We start from the raw sequence: 20393 nt of genomic DNA on the forward strand, positions 1-20393 counted from the left end.
GCTAAATACCATTTTTTTAAGCCTGTACAAATATTTTATTGATTCAGCATATTAAGCTGGTTCAAAAGTTGTCTCTGATTTCCTTGAAATTTGGTTGAGTTCTTTAATCAAGCCTTGAAATTTGATTGGTTGTTGTTTTTTAGTAAAGCTGTCTCAATGGTTAGGAAAAATATTTAGAGCATAAAATTGTACGATTTGTAAATAAATTGCATCGGTGAGAGCCAATCAGATTGCAAGGATTACAAGTGAACTCACAATGAATGTGTTTCGTCGAGACAAAGTAAAATACTTGACTGGGGAATTCACCATCTTGGCGAAGATAGTGCATTAAAATGCTAAAATCTGAAATGGTAAAAAGGTTCTGAGAAGTAATCAATGAGTGACAATGTTTTCAGACGTCTACACTCCGCAGGCAAAAAAGGTTGATTTATTATTTTAACATAAAGTTGTTCCAGTACAAAAGTACAAAGCTCTTCGAAGTTAAGGAAATCAGAACATATGTTGAAAACTCTCTTTCGGTTCTCATCGATTTTTTTCTCTCTTATGTCCCATAAATCGTATATTATACGAGTTCTTCTTTGAAGGCATTACAACAAATTCAACGTCGCTTTATCCTAAAGCGCTAGCAACATAATCAACTATGATTCTCTTGAGGAGAATCTTCATTTGGCTTCGCCCAAAGAAAAAAACTTTACGCACTTACTTTCAAAGAATCATTAACAAGGTACCATTTACCAAAGAACCAGCCTAAAATACAAATCCAATTTCTATGCTGGTTCCATTTCTCGTTATCTTTTTTAGTATATACCACGTACGCGAATAGCTCTTTTCGCGCGTGCTGATTGGCTAGCTGGCAAGTGATTAGCATTACTATTCACCTACGAGCAGCCAAAGAGACAAACTTGCACGTCAAGAGTTTAACCTCTAATCATTTTTCTTTACTGGTTCTTGTGCGGTATATACTAAAAGAATTAAACAACCCGTGTCGTGGTGGATATCTAACTCCACTTCGGGGTGACAGATTGTTTATTGTAAATATGTCCCTCCTGAAATTTGCGTCGTGTGTGATCTCCACGCGGTAAACACATGACTATCACTTGCAGGCATCATCTTTTTCGTCTTCACTACTGACATCTCTTTTGTAATTCTTATCTTGCTCAATCATTGGTTGACTATGATCACGTGTAAGCACTTTCCGGAGCGCTGACCGATTGAAATGCTGAATGGACAGCTACAAAAAGAAGCACAACAGTTTTTCAGGTTAAATTTTCGGGTCAATTGTACACCACAAAAGGACATCACATTTTTCAAAAGAATGAAGCTTTCACCTGGTGTTTAAGGTACTGATCAAACAGTGGCGAGCTTTTGTCAATCGTTGCAGTCTTCCTCAATGAAGTCTGTCTAGAATTCAATAAAATGGTATATGTTAGAAGTCCTTTAGTTGTATTTACCATTTTCCTCCTATCATTTCGTTCGCTGGGAGACATGAACTCTCAGACAGAGAGGAGGGGCGGAGGAGGAGATCACAAAGACAATCGCTTACTGCATGTTAGTCTAATCACAACCAGTTTCTTACGTGAGGACGGTCGCGTAAGTGCGGAGGTGCACAGGGCAAACGTGCACGAAGAGGCAGTGAAAAAACCAAAATAGTACGGAAAACAGACTGGCGCATATCTCACCTATCAAAAGACTTGACAGCCTTTCCAATGTCTTGAAGTCGTTCAACATCACCTCTTTCCAGTCTCTCAAACAGTTTGTTGAGTCTCTCGTGCGAAGGAAGAGATATGTCTCCAGGCTCACTAGTAGGCAGCACGGTCGACGTGGGACCAGTAGCACTAGTAACAGGCAATGGCTGTTTAGTAACGGTCCCTCCGACGAGAGCTGGAATCGAGTTGGATCGGGTCTTGAGTTGGGCGGAGTTTGACTCTTTATTACCTGAATTAAGGCAAAGAAAAAATGAGAGGAAAAAAACTGCAACTCTCTTTGAGTTATTGGTTGGCGCCAGTGATTTGAGATACTAGTAAAATTATGTCTAAGTTACTAGGTAACCGTGCCTGGTCCGGACGTACTCTACAGTACTCGTCGTACTCTTGAAGCCAAAATTTCCCCTCGTTCTTGGCCAAACTCTTAACTTTCCCAGGAAAACACTTGTTTCCATCTTGTTTCTACTAATTCTGTTACGACGAGCTAACGACTCAAATGCGGTTTCGACTTGACCCATTTTGCTCTCCAGGCTGTTCTCCTTGACTAGAAATCGTTTCACAGAGAGACATTCAAAACATCTCACTGAGCTCGTCCCCACGATCCGCGGAAAGACTCGGTCCGCAACTAACAATAAGGACTTCGAACTCAGTTAGTAAGAGTTATGTATCTACCTACCCTGTACGTATGGCGAGTTGTGGCTGCTGTAACTGAGTCTCTTCGTCCGAGCATTGAAACTGATACCCCTCGCTTGGTCCAGAGCACGTATGACGTCATCGCGCTGGCAGATGGAGAGGAAAGTAACAAATTTAACCAGTTTATTAAAGTTTGCATGTAACGTTGAGAAAAGTTTGAGGCGGAAGGTTCACAACAAGAAGAACTTTTTCAACGGTCTCATCGTAGGTAAACACCACGTAATCCACCCTGAGGGATCCTATCCCGTTTTTGTTACATGATGCGACTAGAGGTATCTCTCTTTCCTCTGGATGCAGAATACTCCCCCCCCATCCCTCCCTCCCTACATTTTATCATAGTTCTCTGACAGTTTGCCTGCACCCATGACAGATGCAAGACCTCAAAATACGTACTTGAGCATATTGTAGAGGCGTCAACTGTTTCTTGTCCCTTATCGTCACCGACGCTTCGTTCTCGAGCAACAAATTCACAAGTTTGAAAAAATTAAACCTGGAAAAGGAAGGAAAAGTTAGATAGAAAATATCGCTCAGCAGAGCAGCTGCGCTAAGTTTGCCATTACTGTGTATTAATAGAGAAAATTCATCTGAGATCCAGGAATGCGTGAGCCAGATCTATTTATTCCTTGATTGCATCAACTATAGTGATAGACTGTTTTTAATTGTTTAGGATTAAATTGACCCATCTTGTCGCCCAGTTCCGCCACATCCTGTTCTATGACAGAATGAATGATCGTTGAAATACCAGTTACTTTTCTTGGATATTGTTCCAGTTTCCACAAAAATTAAGACCCCTGGATTATCTCGACCCACCGCTGAATCGATTAAAAACAAAAAATATCCTCGTCTCTATGACAGTGTAATGCCCTGGAATGACCGGAGCTACGACATCGTCAACATATGACACACGAGGACGAGGCTGAAAATGGGCATTTCTACTTTCCCTCAACCTCTAGCGAAAAGCAGCCCCAAGATAACAATAATACGTGCATTTTTTCTCAGTAATCACTAAATTCAGGAGCGAGTTTGGAAGACAATACCATACCTGGCTGCTACGTGCAGTGGTGTATTTCCCTGGTCATTTGAGAGATCCACGTTGGCATCGTGCTGCATCACAATATGAACAGATCAGGGAAGTTAGATTAAGCCTCTGTCTCCCAAGTTCTGATTAATAATGCTCCCTTGCAGCTCCGGTAAGTTTTCTTACTACATGTACTTAGTTTAGAGAATTCGGTATTATGTCAATAAAATCATATAATTTTATCTATTCTATTAAACAAACACCAAGTAAGTCAGAATAAACCAGAAAGGACCGTGAATGTCTGAGGATGAACAAGATTAACAAGGACTGTAGATAACATTCTGACGTACCCCTATGAGGACGCTAGCAGGATCCAAATTTCCAGTGAAGCAGCACAGATGCAGGGGAGTATTGCCTTTGTAATCTTTGATGTTAACTTTAGCTTTGTAACTCAAAAGAAGACCGGCCACCTAATAATGATTGAAATAAAAAACAAATAAATAAAAATAAACAATAAGACATATTAAGGGCATAAAAGACGAGGTGGAAGAGCTATAGCTGTTGCCATTAGATCAAACACTGTGATAAATACACTCGCAACTCCAGAAAATTTTTCGAAAAGGACACCTCAGATAGTTTTTACGCAGTCAAAAGTCCGTGAAATAAAAGAACCTCCAAGATCGTCATGTCACCAAGAATATAAATTGCGTTGACTTCAGACTTGAAGTAGTTACTAATCAGGTCGTTTGTATTCTAGTAAGGATTCTTTTTTCTATTTCGGACACCATTCTTAGGACAACTCGACGAGTCTATCCTGCCAGCTCAAAGGGTCAACAGTGCTAAGTAAACATCACAATATCGATTACAGACCTACCCTCGGGTGATTGTACTGACAGGCGAAATGTAAAGGCGCTCGCATCTGCGTGTAATTCTTAGCATCAGCCTGCGCTCCTCGGCTCAATAACAAGTTGGTCATTTCTTCGTATCCCCTGATAGCTGCAACGTGAAGAGGCGTGTTTCCTTCGCCATTCTTAACATTTGGATGAATGATCCTCTCTGCGGCTTGTTGTGATCTCTGCCACAGAATTCACAAAGAACATAACTTACGAATACAACCTCCACGGCATGAGAGCATGCTGGCTGAGGTACAACTTTTCTAAGGCAAAGCCTGAGTTTTTAGACCCAACAAGGATTTAGAGGCCTATGAGGCAGACTTTTCCTCTCTATTTAAGCTCAGCGGAAGACACACAAAAGATTACAGCAAAAGGGAGCCAAAAAAAATTTTTTTTTCTCTCTTTCGCCACATGCCCTCGGTGACTCTCACTCAGCTCTCACTCTTCCCGTTTTCTTAAAAGGCTATGGACTTAATGCAGATGCTTAGGGCACGTTTTACACTACATCGTAACATTCGAAACCCTTCGTCGAGATCTGGCATAATGAGACGCGCTGGAAATTTCAAATCAACACAACAAAGGTTATCAAAGAGATGAAGGTCAGAAATTGTTCATATTTACAGACATTTGTAAATCTGAGTTGGTAATTTTTTTCCCAAACCATAAGTATGTGACTAATTCCTCAGTATTTCTTTTGCGTCCTTATACATTTAGTGCTGAATTCTGAACCTTCTTGTGAAAAGCAATGTTCAGAAAAAATAACGGAAGTGTCAAAATCTCCATCACGTGGCATACCTTCTGCCACTTGCTGCACTTGTCACACTGACACAAAGGATGACAGAGGTCTTGGTCAGAGCGAGGCTGCTCGCCCGCGTCCACCTCGTCTTCTTCATCGTCACTCAGACCAAGTTTATAGCGAACCTGAAAGAGAAAATCATTTAAATAGAAATTTCTTAGTGTTGAAATAGCTACATTAGATAAACCAACAAGGAACAAAGATGACTAAAAATGAAGATTATCGAAAAAATGATATAGAAGCATTCAAGCTCTTCTCTAAAACAGTTTGAAAACTCGGGTTTAAATTCGAATATGAAACTTTGAAAGGATAATTACCGTAGAGGTCAATACCGAAAAAAAAAAAAAACTTCACTTTGAGTCAGTTAAGATACCAAAAACCCCACCACGGCTTCTCTCGGGTTTAAATTCGAATATGAAACTTTGAAAGGATAATTACCGTAGAGGTCAATACCGAAAAAAAAAAAACCTCACTTTGAGTCAGTTAAGATACCAAAAACCCCACCACAGCTTCTCTCGGGTTTAAATTCGAATATGAAACTTTGAAAGGATAATTACCGTAGAGGTCAATACCGAAAAAAAAAAAAACCCTCACTTTGAGTCAGTTAAGATACCAAAAACCCCACCACAGCTTCGAAAAGCGTCCTCGCCTGCGACCAGGCCCTCATTGATGCTGCAGGACGCGCGTCTCTCCGTACGTAGGAATATTTGGGACGAGTCGGGGAGAGGTTTGCCAGTTTCTGACACCCTCGTTTTCAGGGCTAGATCCCTTACGCACGCGCAGATTTCTTGCCGTCTCGCATGCCACCAAGCCTCATACCTTCCGGCGAGCGGAGAAACGCTGGTGCTGAAGCGCTGACCATAGGGGGCCTTCTCTCAGGCTAAAAGGAGCCTCAATAAACATACAGTTTTTAGATGTGCGTTTCTTCTGAAAGGTTCAGTCTCTTTGTTCATTCATTCCTACTTCGGTTACCCTTTACATGCCACAATATGAGTGATTTCTTACCAGTTCTACATCGCCATCGGCAATTGAACGTATAAATCGGTCAATCTTTGAAGATAGAATACAAGATGCAGCAATAAGCTAACGAAGCTGGTAAACTAATCGAACATACTGCCACTTATGTGGAAGATACATGGGTTTTCTTGTGATCTGATTGGTTGTATACGTGTGCTTAGGAATTGTATCTTCTTCACCTTTCATTGGAATTCCTCTTCAGTTATTATGTATTTATGTACCACTGATTACTCTTGCTTTCACTACAGCCGAACCGTAAGATATTCGAGTCAGATTGTGGGAGGGTTTTCGTGTAAAAAAGTAATTATAGACTGGTTGTAAGCGTTCTTTCTTTATGACGGCTTAACGTTCAAATGGCCTTTTCTAAACATCTATGACTTCGGGTTTACCTCCTTGGCCTTTTCCTGATCCTTTGAGACAGCGTTTGGAAACTCCTCGGAATGAATAAGCGGCCTTTCCACAACTGTGTTGGACTAAAAACAACAACGTCAACGGTCGGAGACGCACTAAAACAATTAAGATCTTCTAAGAAAGCTGTTCTTTTTTAATTACCAATGGCCAACATACAAATGTAACGACAAAACGATTTGCAAGAACTTTGGTTTTTCTATGCAGCATGCTGTTACTGCAATATTGTACCACGAGCCTACTGATTTCAGGGTCATCGGTCAGCAGACTGACACTACGTAGTACTCTATTATTATCGGTTAAGGGGGTCGATTAAGTTCAAAAGTTTGTGGAATAAGATGCTCCATTCTACCAGAGTTCCTCCAGGCAAAGCTCTTACACGATTTGGACACTATTAAACAAGGACAGGTGCAAACTTACTCTTTCCTCCGGATAAGATATCGCTGCGTGTTCTTGTTCTTCGCTGGCTGAAGTTTGTGCTTCAAGGAGTATCTCGGTGACCTGCCGATTACAAAAATTGAAACGCAACGGAATTATATAGTGACTGTTTTGAAAAGTTATAAATTCAAAAGCGCATACGAATTTAAGCCACCAGATGATAAGAAGCGGCCATGTCACTCCTCCAGCACCACTCCTTTCGCGGAATAAGAAAAAGGCCACCGTATGTAGGCTGAATCGAAAATTACCTGTTTATTATGGGAGCTGTCCAATGGAGTGGCCTTGTCTTTGTTTCGAGCTTCCAGTGAAGCGCCACTCTCAAGCAAAAGCGGGACAAGTTCAGCTGACAACAAACACACAAAAATGAGTGAACGATGAAAGAATTTGAAAGTAGAATACTGCTTCGTCAATTGAGGACACATAAGACTGCTGAGAGAAGATAATAATCAAGCAGAACAAAGCCAGAAATATACAAGGAACCGATAAACCCACTAAAAGTAGATCACATACAAACGGGCTCAAGCTCGCGATTGGTTTTAGTCTAGCATTGTCACGGTTTTAATAGGTTTTTCCATAAGCGGCTGCCGATGGTGCAGTAGGCGGCTGTTCCCGGAAAAACGCCGTAAGCGCGAAACAGGATAGCTACTTGCAAGCTAAACAGATGGCGGTAAGAGGTCTCAATGCGGTACACTGCCATTAACTGGCTTTTATTGAAATACCTGGAATGAACGCATATTCTCTTGCACAATTACAGTAAGAAGAACCGTAAAGAAAATTTCTTTCACTGTCAGATGTACTGTACTCCACATAGTCGAGTGATTTAATAGCCAACTAGATAACAAATGGAAGCTGCCCTGAGTTCATAAGAGCTTTCATTTTCTTCATGCAAGAGTTACTTATGATCTAAGTTCAGTGAAGCAAGACCCTACCATATCCCCAACGAGATGCCAAATGCAAAGGCGTGTCTCCGTGTTCATTGGCAGCATTCACTTTGAGCACGTTTAATTGCGTGTCAAAAAATATCAGCGCCTTTGTGCACTACGGGGAAAAATCACAAGAATTCTATGTCATTTAACGAGACTTCATTCTACTAAGTGAAAAAAAAATTGTTATTGACATTCATATTGTAATCACTGGTGATTCTTGCAATCCGACTGGCTCTTATCTGTGCTATTTATTCACGAATCGCACAATTTTTTGCTTTAAATAACATCTTCTCCCCAGCCAATGAGAGAGTTTATCAAAAACACAACAACCAAACAGATTTCAAGGCTTGCCTAAAGTAACTAATCAAATTGCAAGAAAATGAAAGAAAGCTTTTGCAACTTTTTACAAATCAGCTCAGTACTGGATCACTAAAATATTTGTTCAGACAAATTTCTGTATTTGAAGAACTGCATTATGCAATTTCTAAATGGATATAATAAAGTGGTGATTGAACTTCGTGTGGTGCAATTTTGTTCGGAAATCTTACTGGTAGTTTCAAATCAAATCCGCACTGCGTGCTCGTTCGATTTTGAAATCACGCGTATGATGTTAGAGTAAAGAGCACTCCATTCAGTTCAATTACCATTATAAATCGTAAACTAGCGAAGAATGATTATGAAGAATTTGTCGATCACCCATAAAGTTAAGAAAAAGCTCTTACCTTCTCATGTCCATTCGCTGTGCATAAGTGTAGAGGCGTATTACCATCGTTATCGGGAGCGTTTACATCAGCTTTATAATGCATCAGTACCAACTGAAACAGGAATTTGCAAAAGAGAAGCATTCGTTTGATTCGTCAAGTCACTTGGTGCATACAAGATAGGTCAAGGTAAAAATAGAAGTGTTAAAAACTGAGAGCACTAGAGCGCTACTACCGGAAAAGTCCAAATAAATATTTCCTTCTTACCGCAGCGCTACCGTGTCCCCGCTGACAAGCCAAATGCAGGGCTGTTGTTCCGTTATAGTCCATAGCATTTACCACAGCACCTCTTTTGATCAGTTTGTACATCACGTTACAGTGTCCTGTTGATTATCAACAAAGAACATCATCACAAATTGTTCGAATCAGATCCCTCTCTGACCAAGTTACTTTGTTTTTGATGACGTCATCTACACCTCGTGACTCGGAATGTGACGGGCGAATTCGCACGCCATTAGTAATATGGTGTGAAATCGGCTAGAAAATCACGTACTGTAAGATAATTTTTACCGGAATTTGGCACTTGAAGAGAGAAGTAACCTTGGGTCGATGCAAGAGCATGAAAAAAAAAAGACTGTACAAACTATTCACCATTCTAAACAAATAAGCTCACCGTATTCTCTACATACCGTACTCAGATGCCACATGCAGCACAGTTCGTCCCAGATCATCTCTGGAGAAGACTGTCACTGCAAACGGGTCGTGGCGTTTCCTGCAAATTCGATGATTATAGTCTCTTCTTTTCACAGTGTTTTGTTAGGAAACCATGTACAATTCCTAATCCTTCACCCCCATTCAACCAAATCACCACCATTCTATTTGTTTTCAACTTAGTACCATAAAATTCCGAAAGTAACTAACCACTTCCCTCTCGTGAATAGCCTCATTTAGGTCTCACTATCTTTGGGGTGCAAAAACCCTATTGAACTTTCTTACAACTAAGTTCTTCGTCTGACATGAAAGACGAAAATTCGATTGCAAGTTTGTCTACTGCATTAAAATCTCGGTGCGCTGGTAGAGTTTGCAAAACCATTCCAGCGCAATACGTTAATTTTGAAAATGATAGGGTAGCAGCTCAAATTTGGCGAATAGTACGTTCCTGAAATTTTAACAGCTAATGTTTGAACACGACGCAAAATAGGCTGATTAAACAGGGCTGAACATTTTACGATATTCTGTAGCGACACCACGATGTCACTTAAATCGCTTGACTACTGATTGAATCAATAACTTTTCCATTGCACAAATTGCTATTTGAAGTCGAAAGGGGAGATGCAGGGAGAACATCAAGCCACTTTGGGGGGGGGGGGGAAAGAGGAGGAAGGCACTATTTTGGGAATTTATCCAATGCCAAACTTTTTAAAGTTACCCGCGGAATTTTAAAGCAAAACGTTTACCTGCTGTGTAGCTTTTCGCATTTAACACAAGCACACAGAGGGTGACAGAATTTTCCATCCGCAGATTCTCTCCCACTCAATAACAGCTTTTCTACTTCTTCTTCGTTTCCACTTGATGCAAACTAAAAGACACGGGGAATGACAAGAAACGGTAAATGATTGTTAATCGATTATTTTCACGAGACACTGTAGCTTTACCTGTGTATGTTGAGGGTGTCGCTCATTTGGAAATCTACTCTGACTCGAAATGGTTTCTGATAGAAGTCAAAAGGTTTTCTAACTAACAGGTAGATTTTTACGTCTTTTATATATTTCTTCATATATGTACATCTATATGTACGAAAGAAGTGCCTAAAGACACTCTGTAAATTGTCCAAGATGGGAAAACTTCCAGCTGGCAGTTGCCAAACCACTTCCCAGCCAGGCTATTTTTCCCGTGTCCATGACATGTTCTTGATGACACTTTTTCACCGTAGGTGGCACTCTAAGATTATTCTACCCATTTGAAACCTGATTGACAACCCTTGACACTTACCTCAAACAGTTTTTCAAGAGCTGTCATCTTGCCTGCTACATCGGTTTCCATGACAAGCCGGGGAGATGTTATCTTCTGGACGGAAAATAGGAACGGAGAATTCAGACTAAAACATAAGTAATACGCTCACAGAGATCTTTCAAATCACTAATAATACATGGAACAGTACGATCAGGTTTTTTTTTCAAGCATAGTGGAAAGGCAAAAGTGAGTTCCTCTTCAGTGCAAAAAGTAGACTTTGTCCTATGCCGAGAGCCTACAATTTGTGACAGCAAACATGGCTGGATAAAACCGCATATTTCACCATGAGTCATTATGAAAGAGGGACAGCGATTTTTCCTGTAATTTAGGTGAAAAAGAAGAACGATATTACTCTTAGCGAAAAAAGTGGTTACATTCACGTTAAAAATTGATTGTATGAGTATAACATAAATTTAGATAGCGCTAATTACAAGCCTCTGAGCGCTTAACAGTATGCAAGAGAGAAACAAATATTTCCAACAGACAAAAAATGCTTGAAATCCCAACTGGCCGGAGGCAGACCAGTTGGCTATTTACACAGCGCAGCCGAGGAGTTGAACTCGGCACGACGGAGAAAAAAATCCAATTTATCAAGTCATCGCCCTGACCACTTGGCCACGCCGCCTCCTTTGTCAGTGCGCGATCTTCAAAACACTTTATTAACTGACCTTAGTGGGCGGAAGACCCTTTAAAATATCATCAACAGATCCTCTTCTAATGTGTTCCACAGCTGCTTCGATTGAAGACAGAAAGAATCTACAAATGGAAAGAGAAGTTTCGACATTAAAGAAACTCCACTAAAAATATTTGCCATCCCGATTTTGTACGAACTCGGCGCAACTGATGGTTATGTAAAGGCCATTGACAAAGAAGGCAATTGTTTCAAAGTTAATACTCACTGGAACTCACTGTGCCCTCGTTTAGAGAAATGGAAATTGTGCATATAGGTTATGTTGGCAAGCCTGTGAACGGAACAAACTAAATAAATAAGTAAATAAATACGTAAATAAAAAAAAGAAGAACAGGAACAAACAAGGAATGGACTACTAGGCAATTAACAGACTAAAATTCAACTAAACCGGAGAAATGTGAAATGTCTTACATCTGCTGTGTTGACATTTCTTGTCTAGTCATAAACGTTTCATCGGGTTTACATGGTCTCATCTTAACAAAGGTGGGGGAGGGGAGGGGAGGGGAGGGGAGGGGAGGGGGAAGGAGGACGAACCAGAAGTAGACACATTTCAACAATTTCCCAAACTCCTCGAGTATTCAGATAAAGCTGTGCAAAAAATTCTCAAAAGTACGTGCGAATCCAAAACGTCTCAATTGCTGTCACCTATCGACCAGTGAAAGCGCTGGAAGTATCACAGTTAATTCATTCATAAATTTTAAACGCAAAGTTAATAGACGGCATCCTCTAGGAACGATTTCATGTTTGTAATTCCATATTCAGTTACCATCAGTCTTTTGGTAATCAAACATCATAAATTCTCACAACTTCAGATTTGCCTGATAACGCTGGCTGTTTAGGCCGTACTGCAAACATAAAAAATATACATCTAGTATGCGAGCAGCCTCTTTTACACGCTGTAGCACGAGCGGCGAAGTCCGCCAAATTCGAGCACGCGAACGAAGCAAGCCGTCTGTCGAGAACGTGCCAAACCCATCGCAAATCCCACACTCGCACCCACGCTCGCGCGCAAGCTCACACTCACGACCCGAAACGCGCAGGCCTCGCCCCTTATATGGCAGCACCAATGACAGCTTGCTTGCAAGATTATTTACATCGTATCTACACACTAGAAAACCAAATAATCGTTTCTAATAAATACAAACCAATTTGGAATGTCAGATTTGATGATTAAAAAGATTAGGGCTGGAAGGAGATCATCCACTGTAATGGCCTCAGCAGCATCTGCAAGAGTGAAAAATATCATTTTCCATAACGTTTCAGGTTGAAATTTTCCAGGAATGTGCCTTGAGTCATCAGTTATCAGTGTTATCGATGATTATCTCGAAACACGACGGTAAAATGTCATTTGGTAATGTAGAAAAAACACAACACAAGGACAATTTATAATGACACGGTAGACGGTTGATCTTCACTTTGAAGGAAGTTAAATACCTCATTAATGCTGTTTTTTCTGCTACAGTTTACGTGTCATTTTTGACCATTGAAAGTATTCAAGCACATTCGCATGCTTTTACAGAAAAATGCCTACCATCTGGAGTCTTCATCTTCCTATCAGTCACTAGGGTAACAGTTTTCTTCAGACAATGAAACTTTTCCAGGGGCGTTTTGTACTAAAAGAAAAAATACAAATATATTATTGTGCATGAATAAAATGTAAGAGTTAAAAAAATTAAAGAACTAACGGACGAACAAATAAAAATGAACGAAAGACGAACGACAAACAACGAACAACGAACGACGAACGACGAACGACGAACAAGGAGAAGAAGAATAACGAAAGAAAAACGACGAACGACAAACGCACGAAGGACGAACGCCGACCAAACAATGGAACGATCGAAAGGATACGTAAGCAGACCGAAAAAAAAAAACAAGAAAGGAAGAATTGTGAAGAACTAAAACGGAAACAGAATGCAGCACACAAGAAGTATTTTAAACTAAACCCCACCTACCCTATTCAAGAACGAAAGAGCTCTTTTTCCTCTTGGCAGATTGGTACTGTGAACAAATCAATACATGAAGGCATATGTAAGCTCATCAAACTACTAAAAGAATTCCATGAACGTTTTACTCATTTCTTCTTTTTCATTAACTCGCCTCACTTGGTTGTCAAATTAAAACCGTGTCATTTCCTAATCAATTCACTTAAATCTATTACCAGGCTATCTTTTTTCCTCGTTTTTTTGCTTGAAGTTGTTTTAATCACTTTAAGAAAGAACAATTTCCTGGTGAGATGAAAAGGTTAACCGTACTTTATTGGATCTGATGACCCCAGTTAGGCCTCCATAATGTATCTCACCGTAGCTGTTCCTTTATTCCCAGATCTTTGATCTGAATTTCGGCCAAGTTTCTGGTGGTTTTATTTAATAATGCGTCCTAAGAAAAGAAAAAATCAGAGGTCGATACTTTAATGACGGTAGAACTTCACATGTAATGTGCCCAACTAACAAAACGAGTTCGTGCAAGATAACAGTTAAGACAAGCAAAGATAAACACTCACTTCTTTTCCAAAAATAGAGCTGATGCCTCTTAAAAGCTGGTCATGAAGTTCATTCATCACATATGTCTAACAAAAAGCAAAGAGAAAATTTGTTAGCATAAATTGTTGACCCCTTAACTCCTGAGGGTGACTGGCATCTATCTTCTCACTAAGGTATCACTGCTGAATCAAACACTAGGTTCACGAGAATTGAGCAAATGATCGTAAACGTGAAAAGCTCTTGATTTATATCTTAATTCTCCTTGTCACTGCCATAGGAAATGTATAAAGAACAGTATGGAGAATATGTATGCTGATGTTAAGGTGTAAAGGACTAAGGGTTTTGTATTGTTAGTAAAAAGTGCCAACAACTGAAAAACCTCAAAAGCTACTTGCATGTTTTTTAGCAATGTCAGTCATTGATTAACTTCATTAACTAAGATACAGGCATTAAGAATGACTCTTCTTGATGTCAGCATTTTCTAATATTCAGTATCACTCACTTGCATGAGCTTTAAACCTAAAGAAAACCCCGATTGATTCTAGTGGAAAAACAAACAAACAAACAAACAAACAAACAAACATGTGCCCACAAATGATTCCTCTCATATTCTGACATAAATATGGCCCCTAAGCCCTGACTGATTGTTGTTACCCTCATGGGGACTCAAAATTTTTCATTTTGCTTATGCTTTTTAAAGATGAAAAAAAAAAACTTCCTTCATTAGATTATTTTACATGTCAACACCACAACAGATTATTAAAACATTTCCTCACAAACCTCAATGGCAAGTTTGATGTTGTCCATGTAGTTGCCATTATGCAGAGTAAGTCTCCTCTAAGGATTAACAAAGGTACCACAAATCAGTGACATACACCAGTTTAAATGTTATAACTTCTGTTTAGTACAAGGTGCGAGTCAGCACTATAGCCAAGTGATTCAAAACTTCAAATTGAAATCAAGTTTTTGAGGCATGAAACAACCAAAAGTGTATTTATTACCAGTATCTGATGCTAACCGGTCCATATAAACAGACATATACATATCATTATTTTATATAAGGCGCCACCTCATCATCTTGTAGTCTATACTTACAAGCTGTGAGTTCTTGAGGGCTGCTTGCATGGCGCGTGTGTATATTGCGTGAGCTGCATCCTGTTGGTGTTAAAATCATCACAAAGTGTCAAGCCATACTCTTAAAAAAGTTGTAGTGGGTTTCATTGCCTATATAAGCTTTTAAACAAGCTGTCATACATCATTAATTTTAACTCCTTTTAACTCCCAAGATCTGTTAATTCTCCCCTCAAGCTGCTACATTTTCTCTTGTAAATTAGTTACAAGAATTTGGTGTTCAATTAATGTCTTCCTGGATAATGTATGGCATTATACATGTATATGCTTACCATCAAATGCCTTAGTGATTCTCCCTCAAGCTGTTCATAAGTTGAGTTGAACAACAACAAAATATCATCAATCTGTTTCTGAGATTGTTTGCGTCCTGAAATAGAAGGCCAGAAAACATTCTTGTTCATACATGTAGATAAATAGATACCATCACATAAGGTATATCCACACGCAAACATAAAATGTCCTGTTTACTGTTTTTCTTTTACTGCGGTTATTAATGAGATAAATTATTCAAATTGGAGACAATGTTAACAAGTCAGCCTAGTTGAATCTCTTCCACCTAGAATTTATTGCACACCCTACACTTACAGTGTAGCTGAAAAAAAAAAAAAAAATTACAAACCAATAAGCAAAACAAAACAAAACAAAACAAAACAGCAAACCTGCACTACTCCACAAGAATTCACAACATGCTTGTAAAGATTCAAGAGATGTTACTTTTGGTTCCAGACTGCCTCCTGTGATAGGAAATTTTATAAAATCATTCACATTGTACTTAAAACAACTCCCAGTCCAAATTGGCAAGATGCAATGCACCATACATGCATTCCTCCCTGTAAGGATCATAAGTTAACCATGGATGAATCAAGAAAGCATAAATGGTACATGTGTAATATTCCTTTAACCTGTTAAAGGGAACTTTTCAATGATATAAATTTCATTGACCTGCAAATCAAGCGAAGCAAGGATCCTCCCAGGTGTTCTGTAATTTAAGCAATTGCAATAGAAAAACCTAAAAAAATTTGGGCTTTGACAGGATTTGAACCTGCGCCTTCCAGATAATAGTTGGGCACAACTAAAAACTGAGGGATATGTACAAAGCTACACAATATGATTAAATTTGAGAAGTTAATCTTTCCTGTAAATGAATCTGATCCCATTTCAAATGGAATAAATTCCTCTGACCTGGATGAAAATCAAGTACAGTAATAGCAGTTGCTTAACCCTTTAAACCCTAAGAGTGACTGGCATCTAATTTCTCCTTACAATATCACCCCTGAATCAAACATTAAGGTCATGAGAATAAAGGAAATGATCAACAGGTACAGGAGCTCTTGAGCATACATAATATAAAAGATAATACCCTCTTGAGAGATTCCTGAGGTGAAAGTAAGTTTTCTGCGTAGTTTTTATCAATTTATATGGAGTTTTTACCTATTCCTCCTTCTAATGGCTGGTCGATACACAGCACTGGAAAGCTCTGATTGTTACCATTGAAAAAAGTTTCTTCAAACAGCACCCGCACCTATTAAGATAAAACAAGAAAGAAAATTCACCATCAATAAATGTTTAGTGGTGGCAAGAAAGTTATATTAAAACCATGATGCTTATAGTGTACATACATGCAGCAAACAGCACAAAATTAATATCTATTACAATGACTAGACTTCATTAACTTCAGTGTATATCATACAAAATGAAAATAAATCATAGAACTGAAGTATATTGAATCAATGCCCATGGTTGGTTATTATCACGCATTTCAAATACCGGTAGTTCTTTCATGGGTAAATAGGATAAGAAGAATTTCAATATTGGCATCAAATCAAAAATGATGTTATTCTACTTGTCACAAATTGGGTTTGGACAAATGATCTGAGTACCTGAGCAGAAATCAAAACCCAGACCTTTGGATTTAAACTGTATACACCCTAAAGCCCTATTCAAATGGTCATGATACTTGATGATAGTTTTATCTAAATTGCGAGTTTGAAAACCAACTTCATGCACTATCATTAACTATTGTGTAGTTTGAACATGTTCAAATTCAACATGATAGTTAATGATAGTTTTTTGCTGTTTGAACATGTGGATGATGGTGAATGATAGTTTTTCTGTCAGCAGTTTTGTCGAAAAAGAGCTCAAACCAAAATGGCAAATGGTAAAATGACTAAAGTAGCCACCAAAATTTCACAGAATGTCTTGTAATTCATTCTAATCATCTCCTGGTAGGCTCCAGTATCTTCAACTTGCAACTTCTTGATTAAAATTTCAAATGCCACCAAAATTGCTGACCTCAGTGAGCAAAATACTTGTTTAGAATTATGCAATCTCAATGTGTGATTTCATCAGCTATCATCAACTATCATGAACCATTTGAATGCAAACATGATAGCAAATGGATGTTGAAATTAACATTGACTATCGTCAACTATCATGACTGTTGGAATGGGACTTAACATCAGTATGCATATTCTCCATACAGATCTCTATAAATTTCCTGTGGTGCTGGCAAGGAGAATTTGTGTAACAATCAAGAACTTGTTTATTTGGCGATTATTTCCTTCATTCTCCTGATTTAAGTCAAGGGTGATATTGTGGGGAGAAATTAGATGCTAATTACTCTTAGGGGCTAAAGAGTAATGCTAAATGCCCTATTTCTCAGTTAAAAGATCTCAACGGTAAAGTATACTCTGCAAGTCATTTCTAGGTTCATAAGGGGCAAGAGTCCTGAAGACGGCAAGCATCAGCAATGTTGAGAGCACTTACTGATTTCACATCCTGAAAGCCTTCAGTTGTCACTATAAAATCTCCACTTACTTGGACTTCCTATAAAAAAACAAGTACAGTGTAAGGTCTGACTGTACAATGATCTCCATTGGAAAATGGGTATTCTAGTACTTGCACTATACAATTAAACTATCCTGACTAATTATAAGCAGTTATTGGAGGAGGTTGAGCACGATAATGAGTTATCATTACTGAGGTCTAGGTTATCTGCTGAAGGCTGAGGCAGATAATAGACATGAGGTTTGATAATTCATGATATCGTGCTAAAACCAAATTCAATAAATGTTTTATCATACACTTACTAAACAATCTGAAAAAAACACCTCTCTCGAGTTTAAAGTTTGAGGACTCTCCACGAGCAAGGAGCTTGGAAACTTGACAGACTTTGAACTTGACATGGTAACTTAATATCTGCTGCAGATATTGGGTTATCATGTAAACTTCACATGCTTATTAATGATGATCATATTCACTCCTGTGCCACCTTGGATAACAGAGTTCTCTTAAACAGATTGTTGGTAGGATATCATACAGTGCATCTGCCAGATGAATGTCATGTGGCTCATTGGTGGAAATTCTCCCTTGTTGACCTTAATGTCAACAAGCATCCCTTTCGAAATAAGCACCTTTCCCTCCTTCCTTATTAACATTTCAGATATAAGGAAAATATTTTTCTCATATAAACTACAATGTTACACAAGGATTTCCAGCCCTGAGAAAAGCCGTAACAACATGCATGAAAAAATATTGCTTTTTTTCCACATGCATTTGATATCGCCAATCAGCTGCTGACATGTCACTTGCATTTCACACCCCTCAGTCAGGTTGATGAATGAACAGCAAAGCCTTCATGATTCTCAATACATGGTAGTTTGTTGGAACTTTCTTGGATTATGGCAGTTAAAACACTAAAAAATCCGTATTGCTCACAAACAGTGACATTGAAGAAATGTAAAATGGTTTCCATGTTTACATAGCCTGATGTAAACACACAGGAGGTTGGGAGAACATGAGATAAGTGTAGGAAACCACGACATGAAGCAGAGTGGTTTCCAGCTTATCTCGTGTTCTCCCAACCTCCCAAGTGTTTACATCAGGCTATGTAAACACGGAAACCATTTTACATTTCTTTTATAAAATAACTAATGAAAGAGGAACGAAAAACTGTGTTTACATACGCTCATGTAAAATGGTTTTATGGCCAATCAGAGCGCGTGTACTATTTGAATTATTTTATAATTAAACTTTCCTAGAAGAGGAAGAAAACCAATATATGAAAAGAAAACTGTAAGTTATGTATTCAGTGGTTTTGGTGATGGCATTTCTTGCAGCTGAGAATGAAAAATCGACACTTGGAAGATTTGCCACTGGCCAATTTTGGCCATTTACCTGAAAGACTTCTTCAAAGTCAATAAAATGAGAATTTTGTAAATTAAGAATTACATTCATTGTTATTCTGATAATCATGATTCAATGCATTTTTCGATCTTAAGAGTTAGTGCCAACACACTTTATGATTGTTAATTGGATTGTAGATTCATTTATTTTCATTCATTGATGAAGTTGGCTTTTCTTATCAGTAAAGGGCTATTGTGTTTATATGATAAACAAAATGATATCTGGTTGCTTCTAGATATAAAATTTCTCTTCACATGTTCACCTTGACATCTCACTCATTCGCTGCGCCCATTCGTGAGCTATCGAGTTGAACACTTGAAGAGAAATTCCATATCTATGTATGCCCATATATTATTCTCTATTTCCATTGCCACTTTATTAATAACTTTCTAAGCTTTGACTAAAACAGAACCAGCAAAGGTTAATAATTTCTTAATAAGAGCCCTCCTTCCAATAAGCACCTCTCTTTGTAGCCAAAAATTTAAATAAGTGCACAGGCACTTATTCAAGGAAATACAGTACACACTCTTTTTTCAAAGCAATTATCTCACCTTGTTGTTCACAGTTTTAAATACAGATGATTTGTCCTTTACAGGTTGTAGTATGTGATTTTCAATATGGCTCTGGGTAAAGTTTCCTCTTGGTAGAGTTCCTTGTCTTGGAACACAAATCTGTATTGAAAAACAGAAAAATTATGTTGTTTAAAAAAAAAACAGGTGAATCTTGCTGATGGTGCCTGATCGTGACACTGCATCATCTTTGTCACTCAGAGATTGAGACTTGCTTCTCAGATTCACCTGAATACAATTTCAAGTACGTCTATTCCGTACGAAAGTTGAGTGAAGATCAAGTTAAGTCATGCATTAGCAAACAAGTACTGGCTTCAACACCTGGAAGGTTGAAAGTCCACCTCTCTGTCTGGCCGTGGGAATTACTCGAATTGCCCTCCAAAAAAAAATTTTTATGAGGCACTTTCCCAAATTGACACGAGAAGTGACGTTGATAATCACTGAGAAATGCAATGGGGAAAGGTTAATAAGTTCCGTAAATAGCAGCAGTGATGTCACCTTTGCATCAGTTTTCTGCAAAAATTCGATCCCAAATATCTGAGTAATCAGACCTACCGTCCATCTTTTGCTAGCTGCTTCCTCGTATATTTGTTTTCGCTTTGTTTGCATGTACTTAAAGAACGGATTTTCGCACAAATCTTCGTCATATCCTGAAGCTTGGAGATTCACATCTTCCGCCATCTTTGATTCTCTCAAAATGAGACTCATGCCAAATCCCACTACTTTGA

General features: G+C 38.7%; 1 protein-coding gene across 1 annotated transcript; it reads right to left on the reverse strand.

Annotated features, from left to right (window-relative positions):
- Positions 1–411: 411 nt before the first annotated feature.
- LOC131794314 (ankyrin repeat domain-containing protein 27-like) lies at positions 412–20352 on the reverse strand. Its single transcript, XM_059111830.2, has 34 exons — positions 20221–20352; positions 19648–19767; positions 17678–17737; positions 16343–16433; positions 15571–15645; positions 15184–15278; positions 14876–14935; positions 14561–14617; positions 13801–13866; positions 13600–13676; positions 13253–13298; positions 12829–12910; positions 12443–12521; positions 11506–11568; positions 11275–11362; positions 10586–10660; positions 10051–10172; positions 9283–9365; positions 8861–8976; positions 8615–8707; positions 7896–8004; positions 7215–7309; positions 6949–7029; positions 6510–6593; positions 6109–6153; positions 5103–5228; positions 4289–4489; positions 3765–3884; positions 3439–3500; positions 2790–2886; positions 2380–2482; positions 1680–1935; positions 1329–1401; positions 412–1231 (listed from the first exon to the last, which is right to left on the reverse strand). Exons 1-34 carry the CDS (start codon positions 20344–20346, stop codon positions 1094–1096), a joined length of 3264 nt encoding a protein of 1087 aa, XP_058967813.2. The 5' UTR covers positions 20347–20352; the 3' UTR covers positions 412–1093.
- Between the last annotated feature and the right edge of the window lie 41 nt (positions 20353–20393).

Source organism: Pocillopora verrucosa, chromosome 3, assembly GCF_036669915.1.
Source record: "Pocillopora verrucosa isolate sample1 chromosome 3, ASM3666991v2, whole genome shotgun sequence".
Taxonomy (NCBI): Eukaryota; Metazoa; Cnidaria; class Anthozoa; order Scleractinia; family Pocilloporidae; genus Pocillopora; species Pocillopora verrucosa.

What these genes read in the sequence shown, in the direction of transcription:
- LOC131794314 (XM_059111830.2), bottom strand. Translation starts at nt 20,346, where the DNA reads ATGGCGGAAGATGTGAATCTCCAAGCTTCAGGATATGACGAAGATTTG. An exon ending in ATCAGGAAAAGGCCAAGGAG is followed by an intron (nt 6,154 to 6,509) that starts GTAAACCCGAAG and finishes CTATCTTCAAAG; the next exon opens with ATTGACCGATTTATACGTTC. An exon ending in CCACTGCACGTAGCAGCCAG is followed by an intron (nt 2,887 to 3,438) that starts GTATGGTATTGT and finishes TTCCTTTTCCAG; the next exon opens with GTTTAATTTTTTCAAACTTG.